Below are 18,433 nucleotides of genomic sequence, written 5' to 3'. Positions count from 1 at the left end.
TTGTAATAAAAAGTTAAAATAAAACAACCTAATATGTAAATATAATGTTTATTTTCGACCTACATTTACAAATCAATATAATCCATAATTAAAATGTTAGTTCACAATATATTAAAAAACGTATATGTACATCATATTACTATTTCATATATTCAAAAAGCAATAACCATGCCAAAACGCAGATATTTTTTTTTTTTTTTAATTTATACAGAAATTTTGCAATTTTAGTAGTTATCGCACAGATGTGAGATTCGTGTTATGGTAACCCATTAAAATAGAATCGCACGTGTGACTACCGTACTACCTTAACAATGATGTGTCTATAGAGCAGTATTAACAAGCTGTTGCAATATTAACGATTTATTTTAGAGCCATTTTCACCGGCCTTATGACGCCCAAGCTTCCAATTCCTTCAAATCATCCTCGTGGACATCTTTTTCTGAAATATGACAGAATAATCAGTTAATTTAAAAAACAATTTTGAGTAATACGATATATATATTATACAGGATGTTTTGAAACTTATCCGAAATTTAACCACATACTCACTTTTACATAAGTTCATTTAAAAATAATAAATATGACAAATCGACTACTTATGCAATAGTATGTGGTTAAAATTTATTGGATAAGTTGTGAAACCACCTGTATAGAAGGTTAAAAAGAACGGTGTGCTAAAGTGGGATTCGGCGGGCCAAAGCTTGCATTCAAATAAATAAGAACAATTTCGAACAGCTTTTATAGATGGATTGAATTATTTTTTATCTCGTTTCCTGTTGCTCTATAACATTTTTTTTAATGGATTTCCTATATGACAGTGATTATGTGGTTAAAATTTTTCTGATAAATTATGAAACACCTTGTATATAAATACAACACAGTATAAATATTATTTTTTTTTAATTACTTACTGATGATGTGGTCGGCCACAAGTTGCGTTAATAAATCTGTTTGCTTCTGTGACGCCATAATTTCAAAAGTTATTAATTAATTTCAGTGTTAAATTTATTTCAATTACTTTTTCTGCCAAACAAGATAGGGATTTCTTTCTCACGTATGTTATGAAAGTTATAGAAAAACTTTCAAAGTCAGGGACAACAAGAGAGAAATTTTTTCTGCTATATTTTCTCACAATATATCATAAACACGGAAATCAAATTAATTATAGTGACGTCATCCAATTACAACTAAATTATGGTTCGAATATTATTACGAGATCTCGTAGATTAGTGACCTTGACATATAATTTTTTATTGAAATATTTGATATAGTTCAGTAGTTTAGTGTGAGTGTAGTTTTATTTTCATATTCTTAAAATAATCTAATGTGTAAATAAATTACTCATTGCTGTACCTCTATTTTTCAACCACTTAAACCAATTATCAATATCAAAAAATGATTTATTTATTTGAAGTAGAATGTGGTCAATAAATAATACAATAATATTAAAACAAAAAAATCAAAATTAAATCAAACACTTACTTGTTGGTTTAGGCTTAACTGCAACTGGTGTATCTGGTACAGAAGGTAAGGGATTTGGCACATCCAAAATCTTTTCGTCCAAATCCTGTTGCTCTAGTTCTTCCAGTTCCTTTGCCAATTCATCATCATCCAAGTCTTCACCAAAACCAACTGGATTACTAATTGCATTTGAAATTTCATTGGAAAGTTCTTGTTGTTCTGCAATATCATCCATCATATCGTGTACTTTGTCCACATCCCTACGAAATAAAATAATACATTAGTATCAGACAGGAAAACTAGTCATAAATACGAAGCTTAATTTCTTCTCAAGTATTATTACAGTCAATTTAAAAATACCTCCATGAACAATTTTATCTATGAATCATTGTATCTTTGTATCAATTCCAAAAGATAAGCATATTAGTTCAATATTGAACATAAATATTAAAATGTTATTTAACACAAGTTATACAACAAATAATAAAAATAACTACTTACATGAATTTGTGGGCATGTGCAAGAGCATCAGCAGCATTTTGCATGCTTTCTAAAACAGCTGTATTAGTATTAGCTCCTTCGAGAGCTTCTCTTTGCATTTCAATTGTTGTGAGGGTGCCATCGATCTGTGTCAATTGCTTCTCATATCTCTTCTTCCTTTTCAGCGCTTGAAGGGCAGCTGTAAACAAAGAAAATCTTCATTGTTTTTCATTTGCGGGGGCACGGGCAGCACGAATGCCTGAGGGTACTGACCTCTCTTATTTTGGGCGGCATTCTTTTTAGCCAGTACGATTTCCTGTTGGATTTTCTTTTCGAGAAAGTCCTGTTTCTTGAAGAGCATGTCCTCCGTTTCTCTCAGCTTTTGGATGGCCTCCCCAGTTGTGGGGGCCTTTTTCTCTTCTTTGCCGCCGAAAATTTTACCGAAGAAGCTCATGATGTTGGATTTGTGGCCGTCACTAAACTAGGATAACGACGAATTTCTTTTCGTTGCAAAAACTGACACAAAATGTTGCGACGACACCACCTGTCAAACTTTATGAGTCATTCCATATAAATAAGATAAAGGTAGCTTCACATGGAAACGGTGGCGGCGTCGTGGTCGCACACATTGCTCGGAGTAAGATTGCTTATTTTTTAAAATTTATTTTGTAATAGTGGAATCGTTTATGAACCTTTTTAATTAAGCTGTTATCATTGACATAATTTTTTAAAAATCTTAAGTAAATAAAAGACAATAGTAAATGGAATATTTTATATTTAAATAATAAGATTATAATCAAATCAAGTGACCTCAAAACAGATTTTAAACCAAGGAATGTTTGCTAATATAATCTTCACAATTTTTAAGAAGCTGTTGGGTTTCAGCATACTGAACAACATTGCAAGCTTCCTGTAACTGAAGCCACTTATAGTTAATATGCTCATCGGACAATTTGACACTGGCATTGGTATTTGTTAATTGTGCCAACCAATAAATGACAATCTTTGGTTTCCCATTAACTTCATAATTTAGCGTTTGTTTGCTGTCTTCAAAAATCTTGAAATCAGTGGCCTCCAATCCTGTCTCCTCTTTAGTTTCTCGGTAAGCAGTTTGCAGTTCAGTCTCACCTTTATCCACATGTCCTAAAGTTGAACACAAAATACCAAATTGTAATTGTATTTTACTGTTTTATAAACCTATTAATATTTCATAATTAAAATTCTCAGCAAAAGCAAATAGTGTACACCTAAAGAACACATGCGATTTTCAATTAAGAATATTAAAAAATATTAGGATTTTACCTTTTGGTGGCGTCCAATGATTGGTTCCATAGGAAGCTTGCAACAGCAAATATTCAACTTTATTGGCGACAGTACGGAAAATAACAAAACCAGTTGCAGTCTTAACCATCTTGATCAGTTTAAGGACAACTAAATTAAATTAACTATGAGAATCATTTAAATCCTTAAAGATTAGTAGTGTTTGCATAAACTGTGGACAAACAATGTTGCCAACTATTTGTCCAAACCAAATCCTCTGTGTAAAGCCTTCGCTTCTGCTACAGAAATTGGTTTCAGGTCAAATCCCTCCAATCGAGGTTGATGCTCCAAATCTCTCATTTGGTGAACATTTTGCTTGATCTCCTCATGCAAGTTTTTGAGGTCTATGTCAGCTTTAGCTATTTCTAAGGCAAAAAGTTTGTAATTTAAACAAATCACAATGTGAAAAATAATTACCAGCTTTTAAAATTGATTTGCACTCCTCAGTGGGTCTTTGAATTTGCACCAATCCAAATTGCATCCAAGAATACCGGTCCTCACTTAATTCCAACGCTCGATAAGCTTCTCTAGCTTTGTTTTGGGCATTGGCTATTTTGATTTTTTGATCTTTTAAAGTCAATATTTGCTGACCTATAGTCTCTATTTCTTCCAAATACTTGAAAGACTTTTGAGTAACAACATCATCCAAACTAGTCATTGATTATAATTCAAATTGGGCACCACAAAGTATTTTTAGGTTAACGCTGCCAACGTTTAAAAACAGAATGTACATTAAAAATTTCACATGTTTTTTACCCATTCAAAATTAAAAAAAAAATCAATAAAATATTTAATTTGAATTGATTCAAATTGAAAAAGAATTAATTTATTCAATTTAAAATTAAAAAAATAAATATATTTTAAATTAATTTAAATTAAAAATATAGTTTTATTTAATTTAAATAAAAAAAACAATATAATGTTTAAGTTAAACAATATAAAATATTTAAGTATTGTAATATTATTTAATTTAAAAAAAAAATAAAAAGATATATTTAAATTAAATATGTTATTTTTTTAATATAAATAAATTTAAATTAAAAAAGTATTATTATATTGACTTTATCTAGAATTTCTTGACTTTATTTATCTCACACTAATTATAAAATCACCAGTTTTCATGAAAAATGGAATCAACATCAATTATAATTACATAATAAAAGTATAATCTAAAGTATTGTAAAATAATATAAAATATCAAACGATTTCATAAAGACATCCTCGAACAAAATTTACATTGTTTGAAACAACCTTGATAAAATTGTGAATAGGTGCGAATGGCGTAAAATTATTGAACAAATTTATATATGTTATAAATAATTCAAAATTGAAAAGTCTCTCTTCATTATTTTTTTATCTTTCAACATCTTCAAGTGATATGGATCATATAACAATAATTTTTTATATCACAAAAAAAATTTAAGCACCGACTTTGTCTCTTTAAGGTTTTTCCTTAAAATTTACAATTTTGTGTCTCTTTACATTGTTTTTTCTATATTTGTGGGTTCCAATAAGTTGAAGTAGTCTTCACATGTATCTATTTATCTTTGATTTGTTAATTTTTATCTTGTTATTTTAAACAATAGTAAATTATATAAAAAAGTCTCCTTTCACTATTGGTTGCTCGTATGTAGTTTTCAATTAAAAGAACATTTTTGGTTTACTAAATGATCTTTTAAAATTTATCACTGGCATTAGATAAGTAAAATAAATAAAAATATCTGTAAACTTTGCGAATATCATTCAAATGATGAGGATTATTTAACAAATTAAGCACCAATTTTGTCTTATTATTATTTTGCTTAAATTTACAATTCAAATAAATTGGTTTGTGAAAATAGTAAAAAGTTACAATTTTGTATCATTTTACTTTATTTTTTCTATAATATTTATGGATTTCCATGTTATTTATGAAAAAGATATATATAATATAACAAATATAATTTTCTAAAATAAAATGAAATTCTTGAACTGTAATTGTAAGTAGCCTCAATTAGTCTATGTATAGTATTGTGAACACAAATAAATATATAAATATTTTTAGGTCTATAATGAAAATGATCTTTATTTGGTAAGTTTATATTTTTAATAAAATAAAAATTATATCACATTTTTAACTTAGAATTTGAGGCTTCAAACCTAATTTATCAATAACACTTTGAGGCATACAAAATGTTGGATTAATAGGTTTAATTCTATCATCTCCCAAAAAACTTAACCCAGCTAATCCAAACAGAGTATGATATGGATCAGGCACATTTCCTGGTCTGTCAGAAAATCCACCAGTTTCAGTATCTTGACAAGCTAAAACATCAATAAATTTTAATGTCAAAATGAAAGTGATTATTCAGAGAGTTTACCGCGAATGTAAGTTTTGATGGCAGAATGATTAATCCAGTGAAGTCTTCCTAATATAGTAAGTGATGACAAAACCCACCATGAATAACACACATCAGGCAATTTCTCAGGTCGACCATTTAATCCACCTGATGGCAACTGTCTCTCACATAACCACCAGGCCAAATTATCCTGATTTACTATGTCTAATCTGTAATTAATTAATATTATATGTTAATTTGTTCTATAATTAATTACGGATTTTCATATACCTATTTGTAATTGACAAAAATGCCAAACAACAAAATATTAATCCTGCATGACTCTCAGACAAAGGCCTCGAACCAAAACCTCCATCAAAATTCATGCAGCTTTCCACAAACTCCACAGCCTTATTCACATCAATTGCATCCAGCCTGTTTAGAAGTGCCAAAGTCGCTACTGCGGTAAATGAAAATCTAGTATCAACTTCACCCCATTTATCACCTGTAAAACTCCCATCAGGTTGTTGATTGCCTGCCACATATCTGACAACACCCTCTACATCAATCGCATTAATTTCTCCCATTATAGTCAAGATTTGGACAGCACTCAGGGTGTGTAAGATGTGAGGATCATGATGTATACAACCACTGATTCCGCCCGTCTCCGGATCCTGGCATTTTACAATGAAGTCTACTACCTTTTTGTTATACGTATCCACATGCATTAACTCTAAAGCTGTTAGGCCCCAGTACATGCCCGATATTCGTAAATAATCGGTTATGCCGTACTCATAGTTGTTTTCATCTTTTTCGTAGCTTTGCAGAAATTCCTTATGTTTTTCAAATAGAACATCTGACGGCACATTCTCCAATTTCACATCTTTTATGAGCGTTGCCATTATTAAAAAGATTTGATGATATGATGCAAATTTTTTTTAATTTTCAGTTTTTGACAAGAAAACTTTAATTATAGGTTAGATCTGTCATTACGTAGACATTTGAACTACAATCAATTACACAAGTTGCAAGCGTAGTTCGAACACAGTAAGTTGAATGTAAGAATGGCAGCACAACTATTAAATGTAACAAAAACTCTGCAAAAATTAACTCTAAATCCGAACTGCCGGTCTGCCCCGGCCTTACTTAAAAATGTGAACGAAAAATCTGAAGTTCTACTGGGAAATCATGTACGACATACGAGCTTTTTCACCAAACGTAAAAACATAACCTCAACATCACACTCAATTTTCTTTGAAACGTTTAAATTTTAGTGCCTGCCGACCAACTTTGGAAAGGTATAACGTCTGTCAGTAATGCTGGTAAGAAAAGAGGTCGTGGCAAAACAGTTTCAAAGAAAAATATCAAGGATTTGAACAAGGGACAAGTAATTGGTGTTGGTAAAGCGAATATTGTGTGGCCTGGTTTGTCAGCACCTATTATTAGGGGAAAAGAATTAGTTACCCAGCATCAACTGCCAGAGGATCCTGAACGAGAGAAAAAATTAAATGAAATCAGAAATAAAATGGGCACATTCAAATTTGCAAAACTCAGTCCAATTGAAAGAGGTTGGTCAGGTAGTAAAATGCCTGGTAGAAGTATTGGACCTCCAGATCCAATTGGAGAAGGTTCGTACTTCTGTAAAATTATTTTATCTAGTTACCTTGACAAACAATTATTTTAGACACATTTGATGGATTTGACACTAAGGTATTAGAATTAAAAACAGTTTTCAACATGAAAGGTAATTTTGGCAGAACTAGACGTTTATCTGTAACCACTGTCACTGGAAATGCCAATGGTTTAGCTGGGTTTTCAATGGGTAAAGGATTAGAAGCAAAAACTGCCTTGAGGAAATCCAAAAATAGAGCAGCCCAAAAACTGATGCACATAAAAATTTTCAACAATCACACAGGTAAGTTTGGTTTTATATTTAAAAAAACCATGTGTCAATATATTTATGTTATAGTTTACCATGATTTCTTTACACAATTTGGCAAAACAAAAATTTTCGTCTATCAAAAGCCTGAAGGTTATGGATTAGTTTGTCACAGAGCAATAAAGACAATTTGTGAGGTTGTTGGCATTAAAAATCTGTATGCTAAAGTGGAGGGTTCAACAAATGTAAATCATATAATCAAAGCATTCTTTTTGGGATTAATTAAACAGGTATAACAAACATTTGATATTAATTGTAGCTTTTATTTCAATTTATTCATTTACAGAAAACACATCAAGAGATTGCAGAGGAAAAAGGTCTGCATTTAGTGCAACTCTGCAAAGAAAATCAATATTTTCCTAACGTAATTGCTTCTCCTGCTGAGGCCAAAAAAGAAGAAGACCTTGACAAAAAGGAGGTTTTGGACTATCACCAATATTGCTTTAATGGAGTTGTTCTCAAGAAGAAAAAACAACCACCATTCTACACCAAACTTCCATCATACAATATATACTTAAAGAAACAAGAGAATTTAAGAAATCAAGATGAAGTCAAGAAAAATCTCATAGCAGAGTATGGAGAAATTCGAAGTTTCTTGACTGATCAATATCCAGAGTGTGTACAATTCAGAAGACCTAAGAAGGAAGAAGCTGTTGAAGAAAATTAAATTTTTTACTATTTTTTTTACATTTCCTGACACTTTGGGTACCAGACAACTAAAGAACCCTAAAGATCCATTGTATTAATAAACTTCTTTATTTAAGGTATAAAAGAAAACACATTGCTTTTTATAACTTTGATTAGAGGAGTTTTTTAATAGAATAGAACATTAGGGTTCTTTAAGTGTCTAATACCTAGATTGAAAGGGAATAGTTTTTTAAGTACTATTAAGTACTATTATACAAATGTTTAATTTCAGTTTAATTATATCTCGCATCATTTTTCTTTTTACAATTGTAAATAAATTAAAATATCTTTGAATCTAGTCTGATTATGTTACACTCTTATGACATCTGTTAATTAGAAAAATGTTCCTAAATAAACTGATTTTTAACCACCTTTCATCTTTCATTACAAAACATTAAAAATATAATGATAAAGCTATTTGTGATGACATTTGTTCAAAAAGGGGTTATTTGTTCCTAAACTATAATATTTCATTATTATTGCAATCAAGAGGGAACGTGAAACGCAAAGGGGATTACCACCCTAAGTCCATAAAGTAGCCAATTTGAGTTCCACACATACATTATATGTTTACTATTAGTTAGTAATTATGATTATTAATAAATTTAATTAAAATGAAGTTTTACACGCTTTACATTTTTTGTACCTTTGTGAGGTTTTGCAAAACTGAATCCTGTTGAAAGGTGATGGTCAGAGAGTAAAATACCGGGTAGGAGTATTGGAGAAGGTTGGTATTTCTGTAAAATTAATTTATCTAGTTACCTTTGATAATAAACAATTGTTTTAAACACATTTGAAAGATTTGTCACCAAGGTATTAGAATTAAAAACAGTTTTCAATAGGTAAGACAATTTTATTTTATCTGTTTCCATTGTCACTAGAAATTCCAACGTTTTAACGGGGTTTTCAAAGGGTAAAAGATTAGAAGCAAAAACTGCCTTGAAGAAATTCAAAAATAGAGCAGCGCAAAAACTGATGCATATAAAAATTTTCAACAGTCACACAGGTAAGTTTATTGATTTAATATTCTCTGATACATGTGTTTAAATGTATTGATATTATAGTTTATCATGATTTCTTTACACATTTTGGTAAAACAAAAAATTTTGTCTATCAAAAGCCTGAAGGTTATGGATTGGAGGGTTTAATAAATGTAAATCATATAATTAAAGCATTCTTTTTGAGATTGAGTAAACAGGTAAAACAGACAATTGATTTTATTGTATCTTTTATTTCAATCTATTCATTTACAGAAAACACATCAAGAAATTGCAGAGGAAAAACGTCTGTATTTAGTACAACTCTGCAAAGAAAATCAATATTTTCGTAATGTAATTATTTCTCCAGCTGAGGCTAAAAAGAGGAAGAACTTGATAAAAAGGAAGTTTTGGTCTATCACCAATATTCCTTTAATGGGGTTGTTCTCAAAAAGAAAAAAACAGCTACTAGTCTACTCCAAACTTCCAGCGTGTAATGTATACTTAAAGAAGCAAGCGAATTTAAGAAATCAAGATGTCAAGAAACATCTCATATCATCATCAGAGTGTGTACAATTCAAAAGATATAAGTATGAAGAAGCTGAAGAAAATTAATTTTTTTACCATATTTTTTTACATTTCCTGCCAGTTTGGGTACCAGACAACTAAAGAACCCTAAAGATCCATTTTATTAATAAACTTCTTTATTTAAGGTATAAAAGGAAACAAACATTACGTTTTATAACTTTGGTTAGAGAAGTTTTTTAATAGAATAGAACATTAGGGTTCTTTAAGTGTCTAATACCTAGACTGAAAGAAAATTGTTTTTTTAAGTACTATAAATTACTGCTATATAAATGTTTAGTTAAATCTCGTATTATTTTTATACAATTGTAAATAAATTAAACTATCTTTGTATCTAGTCTATTTATATTACACCCTTATGACATCTGTTAATTAGAAAAATGTTCGAAAATAAACTAATTTTTAATTATCTTCCATCTTTTATTACAACCGTCAATAGTATAAGAACGAAACTATTTGTGATGCCATCAGTCCTAAAAGGGGGTATTTGTTCTTAAAGTATAACATTATATTATTGCATAATCAAGAGGGAAAGTGAAACGCAAATGTGCCTTTGTTATTGGTTATTTAATTTAATCATGGTTGACAAATGGTTTTGGAAAAAAGTTGGTTTTTATATTTTGTTTTGCTATTAAATAATTTGAAAGTCCATTTTTACTGAGGATGTGACGAGTCTTAATTTAATTGATAAAAAATGCTGGTTCTGCTTATGGGGATGATTCAATTCTTCTGGCATAGACCCCTATGTATTTCAACCTGAAAACGATCCCAAACAAATCCAAAATTGTGACAGACTGGTTAACCAAAGCATCGATATTTTGTCTTGCCCATCTCAATCTCCAGCTGTCAAACCTATAGAAAACATAGGGGATCATCAATTTTACAAATTTAGATGAACTGATTACAGCAATTCAAGAAGCTTGAAGGAATATAGACTTTTATTCGGAAAATGATCGAATGGCCACGGAGGTCGGCCCAAAATTTTAAAACAAAGAGGATATTATACAAATTGTTAATTTTAAATTAAGTAACATAGTTTTAAGCATTAAAAATCCCTTTCAAAATTAAAGTTGCTTTATTTACGTCCATTTCAAATCAAAAAAATATATGTGACATTTTATATATATATATATATATATATGTATATAGTATACTGGTTTTTATTATATTGTATAAAACAACAATAATAAATTACTATTATGTTAACAGTTTACATTAAATAAAAGAGGTTAGCTAAAATATTTAACATTTTAAAAAGTTCCTATAATACTGACCACCACTGTAGGTAAGTATAAATTTACACATGACGATATTCAAAATAATTTATGCAATATACCATGGTAAGTAAATTAATTATATTTAAATTTTAGATTCTGAAGATTAAAATATTATCTCTTTATAGTTCCATGAATAATTTGAAATTTAATTGTGTATCATTGCATGTGCAATTATATGCCTCATCGCACCATCTATGGTAGATTCTCTGAAATTCTTTTTAAATATAGAAGCTCACTTCCTTCGATGACTGTGTACTTGGTCACATTCAACATACGATGGAGCATAAAACTTGTCCAATGTTCAAGAGATGTAATGCGAAATATAGGAAAAAATGTGTGGAAATACAAGATAAGTAATAATTTTGATTGATTATTATCCTTAGAGGCGTTCCTTGAAAATAGACCGAGACCGTTTTCAGTTGAACAGTAACATACATATTCTTAAAGACTTGAATTGCCGTTCTAACGGCTTTTTTTAAATACGCACGTAAAAAGCTATTAATTCTTGAGTGCGTAAGAAATGCGTTTTACCAGCAGCAAGTGCTGGCTATATCCGTCTCACAATTATCTCCAAAATGCTGCAATCACCCGCATTGTTGTGCTGAAAGCTGTCATTAAAACCCCCAAGTGATACAACAATATGGTATTTACGAAGTCCGGAGGCAATTTACTTCCTTATTTGCGGATTTCAGGTACGAAATCACATTGAATCACTTGTAGAAAGGTGTGCTCCGGTCCGAGAACAATTCAGGTGGATTTTGTTAAATGTTTCAGATATAATAAGAAAATTATGGTATTAGCACAAAAGGACGGTAGGAAATAATGTCTATAGGAAGTGAACTTGTTCAGAGTCGTTGTATAATAACGCAACAATACGTTAAGTTCCTTTAGATAATCTCAAGCTAATTATCTGCTTATGTGCCGCATATTTTAATAACATCATTTGATATTTCTTTAATCTACACGAGTAATATTTTCTCTTTTACTTAAAATTTTACCGGAAATTTCCGTTTTATAAAATGTTTTCAACAAAACAACTTATTAATATTAATAAAAATAAAAATTTCCTCATTCTTTAATTGAGAGATTTATTATTGATTTAATTTTGACATATAAAATTAAATTAATAAATCTTAAGCCAATAAAAATAATAGTAGTCATAATTAATTACGAAAGACTGTTTATTTATGTTATCAGTGACTAGAATCACCGACAGACACAAAAGCACAATAGTGGTGAATGATAAAGAGCCGGGGTCTTTGAAGTAAAATTGTTAAATGTTACGGGAATTATTGGGCAATAGGAAAGCTGTTTCTAGTACAATGCAACACAATTGCAAAAGTATGAATGAAAAGGAGGAAGGAACTGAAATTTTGTTGGATAATAGGCATGTAACAATGTATAGGAATATAACTTGCTCCTGTTAGATCAGTTTAAGATTATGTCACTTCCAATAAGGAATTACAAGTCAACTACTCAAAGAAAGTAAATAGTTTGTATATTTTTAAAATTTCCACAAAATATTCGTCCATTAATACGATAAGATTTGTTTCGTTTGTTTTACATTTTAACGTAACAACCCTAATTTTAATTGAACACAAAAATAATCCGTAACATATTTAATCAGATTAGACCGTCCCCAGCACGGAGCGGCGCGTTCCGTTAATCAAATTAACCGACACAATATCAAAACATTTCGCATCCGTTGATGAATTGCGGCGACCGGGAACGATTATTGCATCAAACAAACAAATTCATCGACCACCTTCCTTTTGATACGGCCGCGTCGGCAGGACCGAGGGGCGGTTGCGAGCGGCGCCTTTATTTGCCAAGCTCTTGTCTCTGTTTTAGATGCTATATTGCGAATCTCAAAGTCAACATTGGGGGGCCGGCGTCGTGTGCGTGGCCCCTAAACTGATTTTAAATAGACGCGAATCAACTTGTTTTTTAGTCTGGTCTAGTCTCAATATTTATCGACTTTCTTCAGGTACAACAATTTTCTAAACCCTTAAATTATATTTTCAATATTTCATTTTTAAAATAGTTTTTTGGATCTTTTTAATTTGCTCAATCATGATAATTACATGATTTTTTGTCCCTCCTAAGTTGATTTGTTATTGTTTCAGTATTTACTGATATTAATCACTGGAAAAAGCAATTTACATTTTAAACACTTAACTTTCAAATAATGTACCTTTTTTTTAAGAATCAATATTTTCTTGCCAGATTCATGCTATTAGAAAAAACAATTCTGAGTTCTTGGATCTATAGAAAAGATCAATTTCAGTTTTGATTTCTACTTCAGCATTAAACCATTTACTATGTAAACAATTAAACAATAACCACTAATAAATGAAAATAATTAATTGTAATGCTACATGGAGCTGTGGGCTGTGTTGATACTGTTCCAGCAGGATAAGCAGCTTCAACTCATTGTCCAATTCGACTACAATTGTAGTAACTAACCTGTTTTTAAGTGATAATATGATTAATAAAATGCTCAGTTTAGGTAGAATCCATTTGACTAAGTTTTAATTAAATTCGTTACAAAATACTCTTCCTACTAAAGATAGATTAATGGCAGATTAATGACTGACCTATTTCCAAACATGTTGAACGAGGATTTTCCACGAGATATTGCTTAATTTCATAGCTGATACAGGTTTCAAGACGACCTCGACATCTTTAATGAATTCATTAAAATATATTATAAAAATGTATTCAGATAAATCATGAATCAAAAATTTATAATTTTGAAAAATTAAATGGAAAATTGACGCAATTTCTCATTTTATAGATTCATAAGTAACAATAACAATAAAACAAAACTCTTTAATTATGCAATTCTTGACTCGTTTTAAAATATTTGATTTAACACAAAGTAAATTCTTAGTAATTCATTATTTTTTCTATGGTTCCCTGTGGTACCTTAAACATTGTTCAGAAATTATTTATTTTATTTATATATTTTTTAAATAAGTTATTTAGTAATGCAGTGTAATTTAATAAAAAATTTTAATTCATATCCATTATCAAAAGTTAAATTAATTAAAATTGAAACAATTTCCCATTATTATAGATGAACTCATACAATGTGTAACAAGTAATGAACCTTTCACTGAAATTAGACCAGAGAAGCCTTACAAAATAAAACTCTTAATATGTAAGTTTTAAATCATTTTAAAATAATTCACGAAGTGACCCCTTGCCAATTCATTTTAAATTTTCGATGAAACCTAACCCATCGAGATATCTTAACACACTATAGGCGGGCAGCAAAATAGTCCAAACTAAGTTGTTGAATTATAACAAAAATTAAGAGATAATTCTTTCAGTTCCGTATGTAAACCAATAGAGTAAAATTATCTCACACCGCTTTTAAAGTAAGTACATTCAAAAAGGTAAAAATTACCCGGTTCACTAACAATCAACAGTTCTCGAGACGGGTATTTTTACCCGACTCGCTTATAGTGTGTTAATTAATATTTAGGTAATTTCGTTTCATTACAAAACATTTTGTGACACAAATATATTGTTAATTTTCAAATGTATTGAAATTATGCAGCCCAAAACATTTCAGCATTCATCTTAATAATCATCGGACCACCACCGAAACAATTTTCCCATGCATTCCGATAAACGCCCGTCACTTGAGCAAATTTAATTGCAACATTAAACAGTTCCGCCGGTAGACAGGGTCATCGAGACGAAAACTATCGACTGTTAATGAACATTTGAGCACAGCGTGGCCTCCTGAGAAATGCGGCGAGGTGAAATAGTAGAAAAAAAAATAGGGGGCGCGATTATTTCCGAATCGATGAGTTGTTTCCAATTTCTGGGCCCTCGATCCCGTTCACATGACATTCCGCTGTTGGACGCATTGTGTTTGTGCATTAATATCGAGTGGCCCGAATGCAATAACTTTACAAAGAGAAAAATTATTTTTTCATAACCGAATTTCAAAAGCCTTTCGATGCTGTAGATTCGTTTTGATTTATGACAAATTGTCGATGGTACTTTCCTGGTTTTGTTTTGTTGATTTATATTACTATCGAGTGTGTATGCAATATTTAGCATTCTGATGCAAATTAAATAACATTTCTGACTAGGAATAAAAAACAATTTCAATTTAATTATTGTTTAATTAAGGAGATAAGTGAAAAAAAAAATGTTTTTTGTAATTTTTATTGACTACTTGGTTCATACGTTTTAAAAGAATTTTGGAAAAACAAATATACAAGTGAAAATTTGATTCTTTTTCGTTTTTAATTTAAGAAAAACAAAGAAAAAACACCTCATTTTTAAAATATTTATATATTGCCTATTAAATAAACAAAATATAAATACAAAACTTTTAGTTGTTTTTACATTTTTATGGAAATTTAGATATAATATTCCTCTAGTATTGTTTTTTTCATATCATTGGCACACTTAAATTTAATCTCTTATTTTCTCCTACAACCCAAGAAATCAATTTCTTTTCCTTTACAAAATTATGAGCCATTCAAATATATAAGTGTAATATTTGTTATTTTGGTCATACCTTAATAAGTACATTAGTATATACTATTTTTTCATTTACTTACGTCATCAATAAATTTATTGACATAAGTGAATTTTATTTTTAATATGAACAAGTATTTTTTCTCAATGATTAAATTTAATGTAGGAAAAATAAGAAACAAATTTTACACCTTATTTCAAAAATATTTATATAATGGCCATTTAAAAAAAATAAGTAAATAAATAAAATACAAATACAAAACTTTTAGTTGATTCATACTCATTTAAAGATTTTCGAGAAGACAAATATGAAATATAAAATGATCAAAATAACAAATTTTCCACTTATATATAAGTGGAAAATTTGTTATTTTGATCATACCTAGTAATGTAATACTTTTTGATTTACTTACATCGTCAATAAATTTATTGACATAAGTGAATTTTATCTTTAATATGAACAGTATGTTTTTTCAATGATTAAAATTAATGTAAGAAAAATAAGAAACAAATTTTACACCTTATTTCAAAAATATTTATATAATGGCCATTTAAAAAAAAAATAAGTAAATAAATAAAATACAAATACAAAACTTTTAGTTGATTCATACTCATTTAAAGATTTTCGGAAAATTTGTTATTTTGACCATACCTTACTAGGTATATTACTATATAATACTTTTTGATTTACCTACGTCATCAATAAATTTATTGACATAAGTGAATTTTATCTTTAATATGAACAGTATTTTTTTTTTCAATGATTAAAATTAATGTAAGAAAATAAGAAACAAATGTTATGCCCTATATTTATATAATGGGTATTAAAAAAATAAATAAATAAGTAAAATACAAATAAAAACTATTAGTTGCATTTACATTTTTTAAATTTGGTTCTAATTTTCTTATATTGTTTAAATGTTGTTCCCTTCATGTCATGGCAAATTTTTCTTTATTTCTTCTAAAATGAACATTGCTTTCAAAGTGCAGAATTATATAGGGTAACAGATTAATCTGAAAGTACAACTAAACCACATATTGCCATTTTCGAATATTTTGGAATTCTATTAATTTTCAGTACTTCCTGTTAGACCTATATTACGAACCTGTTCGTGGTATTGTAAAGTTTCCGATCTAATTCATAATTATGAATTTGCCCAGTGATATGTGACGGACGTATTGCAAATCTGAAATATCTACCTGATGCGTGTTTTTCAAACCAAAATTTGAAAATATTAGTTTTGTTGTGGTTTCACGGTCCACTTGGATTACCGAAGCGAAAGAGGTTTGCGTTCAAAATTGAACGTGTTTTGAAAAGATAGAACGGTTCCATTCATACAAATCGATCATGCGGGCGATATTGAATCAAGTAAAATAAAATAATTTACTTGTGATGCTGCGTCCGGTGGATGTAAAGCAGATTCCATAACTAAAACACAGTAGCCGTGATGGACACTTAATGAATATGTACATAGTATTTGTAGATTCGATAAAGTCCATCAGATAATCCACGATTAGATCAGCTATGTTTTCGAATGAGTGCGTCAGAATGCAGCGAAAAAATCGTGTATCCCTCACAATGGTAATCGCTTTCGACAGCCGGTGTGTAAATAGTTGGTAAATGGGTCTTATATTATCCGTACGGGCCTTGTATCATGCAACCAAAAAAGGATAAAGATCATAGATTTTGAGATTGTGAAGTGGCCCAGGCACGAATTTATTCCTCCGAGCTATGAATGGACCGATTTGTTGTACTTTGGGATAAACACTTTTGAATAATCGATTTTAGTGGAGATTAAGACACTTTCGAGTGCGGCCAGTGATCCATATTACCCGTAACGATCACAATGAAAACGCATAGGAAACATCAAAAACTCACTCCAATCGAATTAAAAGCCCCTTAATACAGACGTTCCAGTGGGATTGACTTTACATTCATTCGGTAGATTTTAGTCGCTATTAAAATATTAATAAAAACTATTATTTCTTTTTACAAAAATAAACAGTAATTACTTTCTTTTAACTTTTTATTTATTACAAAATTAAATATGTAAATGTATATTTTTGATCATTACGATAGCAACATTTTAAAATGTGAAATATTTTAGCTATAACTCTTTCAATATTTGCTAATTGTTATAATAATATTAATTTTCAATTGTTATTTTATAGTTTTATAAAAAATACTATATTCTTATTCTATAAAACGTTACATGTATTTCTCTGAATTGGGCAACAATATAGCGAATGTGATGAGTTGAGTTCAGTTTAAATTTGCAAAATTTTTATGACGAATTTGGTTCTAAACCAGTCTGAAGATTAGGATGGGCAAGATAAAATATGCTGCTTTAGTTTTTCTAATCAATCCATCACACTTTTGGATTCGTATTTGAGATCGTTTTCATGTTGAAACTCATTTCTTAAGAGGATCATTTCTCCAATATATGGAAGCAAATTGTTATTTGCAACATTTCACTGTAAATAGATCAGTCTACACAAACTTGTATGTAGTTATGTCTCACAAACGTCTTCTATAATTTTGTCTATTGAAAAAGTATGCAATTAAAAAATAAGAAAAAAAAAACAAACAACAACAGCAACATTATAGGTTGCAAGTTGCTATAAATATGGTATAACTCATAAAAGTGGAGTTAAAAGTTATTTTTTTTTCGTTCTATTATTATTTAATTTTGACGATTAATAAGGAAAATGTTTAGAAAAAAAAAATACAAAAATGATTTGTTTTAGCTTTTTTCTCATTAATTTTATTATAACACTATAAAATTAAATTAAAAATATTCTGAAAAGTATTTATAAAATTTAAATATTAAATTAAAATAAAAATGGGAGTCACTGACCAAATTCTAAATCTCAGAATTCAAATTG

The 18,433-nt window shown here is 29.4% G+C and overlaps 6 protein-coding genes across 6 annotated transcripts; 2 read left to right on the top strand and 4 right to left on the bottom strand.

Annotated features, from left to right (window-relative positions):
- Window positions 1-32: 32 nt before the first annotated feature.
- Window positions 33-2,495, bottom strand: LOC109602033 (charged multivesicular body protein 4b). Its single transcript, XM_020018356.2, has 4 exons — window positions 2,215-2,495; window positions 1,963-2,140; window positions 1,483-1,721; window positions 33-439 (listed from the first exon to the last, which is right to left on the bottom strand). Exons 1-4 carry the CDS (start codon window positions 2,393-2,395, stop codon window positions 387-389), a joined length of 651 nt encoding a protein of 216 aa, XP_019873915.2. The 5' UTR covers window positions 2,396-2,495; the 3' UTR covers window positions 33-386.
- Window positions 2,496-2,699: 204 nt separating this feature from the next.
- On the bottom strand, window positions 2,700-3,377 carry LOC109602210 (bis(5'-nucleosyl)-tetraphosphatase [asymmetrical]). The gene is made up of 2 exons (XM_020018540.2): window positions 3,244-3,377; window positions 2,700-3,084 (listed from the first exon to the last, which is right to left on the bottom strand). The coding sequence occupies exons 1-2, from the start codon at window positions 3,350-3,352 to the stop codon at window positions 2,765-2,767; spliced, it is 429 nt and encodes a 142-aa protein (XP_019874099.1). The 5' UTR covers window positions 3,353-3,377; the 3' UTR covers window positions 2,700-2,764.
- Window positions 3,378-3,456: 79 nt separating this feature from the next.
- On the bottom strand, window positions 3,457-3,959 carry LOC109602221 (uncharacterized). The gene is made up of 2 exons (XM_020018551.2): window positions 3,679-3,959; window positions 3,457-3,626 (listed from the first exon to the last, which is right to left on the bottom strand). Exons 1-2 carry the CDS (start codon window positions 3,917-3,919, stop codon window positions 3,457-3,459), a joined length of 411 nt encoding a protein of 136 aa, XP_019874110.1. The 5' UTR covers window positions 3,920-3,959.
- A 1,349-nt stretch (window positions 3,960-5,308) lies between these two features.
- On the bottom strand, window positions 5,309-6,563 carry LOC109601764 (geranylgeranyl transferase type-2 subunit beta). Its single transcript, XM_020018045.2, has 3 exons — window positions 5,871-6,563; window positions 5,622-5,809; window positions 5,309-5,565 (listed from the first exon to the last, which is right to left on the bottom strand). Exons 1-3 carry the CDS (start codon window positions 6,479-6,481, stop codon window positions 5,375-5,377), a joined length of 990 nt encoding a protein of 329 aa, XP_019873604.1. The 5' UTR covers window positions 6,482-6,563; the 3' UTR covers window positions 5,309-5,374.
- A 42-nt stretch (window positions 6,564-6,605) lies between these two features.
- On the top strand, window positions 6,606-8,573 carry LOC109601756 (28S ribosomal protein S5, mitochondrial). Its single transcript, XM_020018032.2, has 5 exons — window positions 6,606-6,797; window positions 6,854-7,207; window positions 7,264-7,494; window positions 7,549-7,748; window positions 7,805-8,573. The coding sequence occupies exons 1-5, from the start codon at window positions 6,644-6,646 to the stop codon at window positions 8,183-8,185; spliced, it is 1,320 nt and encodes a 439-aa protein (XP_019873591.1). The 5' UTR covers window positions 6,606-6,643; the 3' UTR covers window positions 8,186-8,573.
- Window positions 8,574-8,957: 384 nt separating this feature from the next.
- Window positions 8,958-10,176, top strand: LOC126266568 (28S ribosomal protein S5, mitochondrial-like). The gene is made up of 3 exons (XM_049970815.1): window positions 8,958-9,211; window positions 9,270-9,403; window positions 9,459-10,176. The coding sequence occupies exons 1-3, from the start codon at window positions 9,181-9,183 to the stop codon at window positions 9,795-9,797; spliced, it is 504 nt and encodes a 167-aa protein (XP_049826772.1). The 5' UTR covers window positions 8,958-9,180; the 3' UTR covers window positions 9,798-10,176.
- Window positions 10,177-18,433: the final 8,257 nt, after the last annotated feature.

Source organism: Aethina tumida, chromosome 1 (genome assembly GCF_024364675.1).
Source record: "Aethina tumida isolate Nest 87 chromosome 1, icAetTumi1.1, whole genome shotgun sequence".
NCBI lineage: Eukaryota > Metazoa > Arthropoda > Insecta > Coleoptera > Nitidulidae > Aethina > Aethina tumida.
The sequence above is the reverse complement of the archived record's forward strand: the minus strand, read 5'-3'. Positions and strand labels throughout refer to the sequence as shown.

Coding starts and splice junctions, on each gene's coding strand:
- LOC109601764 (XM_020018045.2), bottom strand. CDS start 6,481: ATGGCAACGCTCATAAAAGATGTGAAATTGGAGAATGTGCCGTCAGAT. Junction 5,810..5,870: donor TTTTTGTCAATTACAAATAG/GTATATGAAAAT, acceptor AATTAATTACAG/ATTAGACATAGTAAATCAGG. Junction 5,566..5,621: donor CATCAAAACTTACATTCGCG/GTAAACTCTCTG, acceptor TTGATGTTTTAG/CTTGTCAAGATACTGAAACT.
- LOC109602221 (XM_020018551.2), bottom strand. CDS start 3,919: ATGACTAGTTTGGATGATGTTGTTACTCAAAAGTCTTTCAAGTATTTG. Junction 3,627..3,678: donor CAAATCAATTTTAAAAGCTG/GTAATTATTTTT, acceptor TTTTTGCCTTAG/AAATAGCTAAAGCTGACATA.
- LOC109602033 (XM_020018356.2), bottom strand. CDS start 2,395: ATGAGCTTCTTCGGTAAAATTTTCGGCGGCAAAGAAGAGAAAAAGGCC. Junction 2,141..2,214: donor TGCCGCCCAAAATAAGAGAG/GTCAGTACCCTC, acceptor CTTTGTTTACAG/CTGCCCTTCAAGCGCTGAAA. Junction 1,722..1,962: donor GCACATGCCCACAAATTCAT/GTAAGTAGTTAT, acceptor TTTATTTCGTAG/GGATGTGGACAAAGTACACG.
- LOC126266568 (XM_049970815.1), top strand. CDS start 9,181: ATGCATATAAAAATTTTCAACAGTCACACAG. Junction 9,212..9,269: donor AATTTTCAACAGTCACACAG/GTAAGTTTATTG, acceptor TTGATATTATAG/TTTATCATGATTTCTTTACA. Junction 9,404..9,458: donor TTTTGAGATTGAGTAAACAG/GTAAAACAGACA, acceptor ATTCATTTACAG/AAAACACATCAAGAAATTGC.
- LOC109602210 (XM_020018540.2), bottom strand. CDS start 3,352: ATGGTTAAGACTGCAACTGGTTTTGTTATTTTCCGTACTGTCGCCAAT. Junction 3,085..3,243: donor TCATTGGACGCCACCAAAAG/GTAAAATCCTAA, acceptor GTTCAACTTTAG/GACATGTGGATAAAGGTGAG.
- LOC109601756 (XM_020018032.2), top strand. CDS start 6,644: ATGGCAGCACAACTATTAAATGTAACAAAAACTCTGCAAAAATTAACT. Junction 7,495..7,548: donor AATTTTCAACAATCACACAG/GTAAGTTTGGTT, acceptor TTTATGTTATAG/TTTACCATGATTTCTTTACA. Junction 7,749..7,804: donor TTTTGGGATTAATTAAACAG/GTATAACAAACA, acceptor ATTCATTTACAG/AAAACACATCAAGAGATTGC.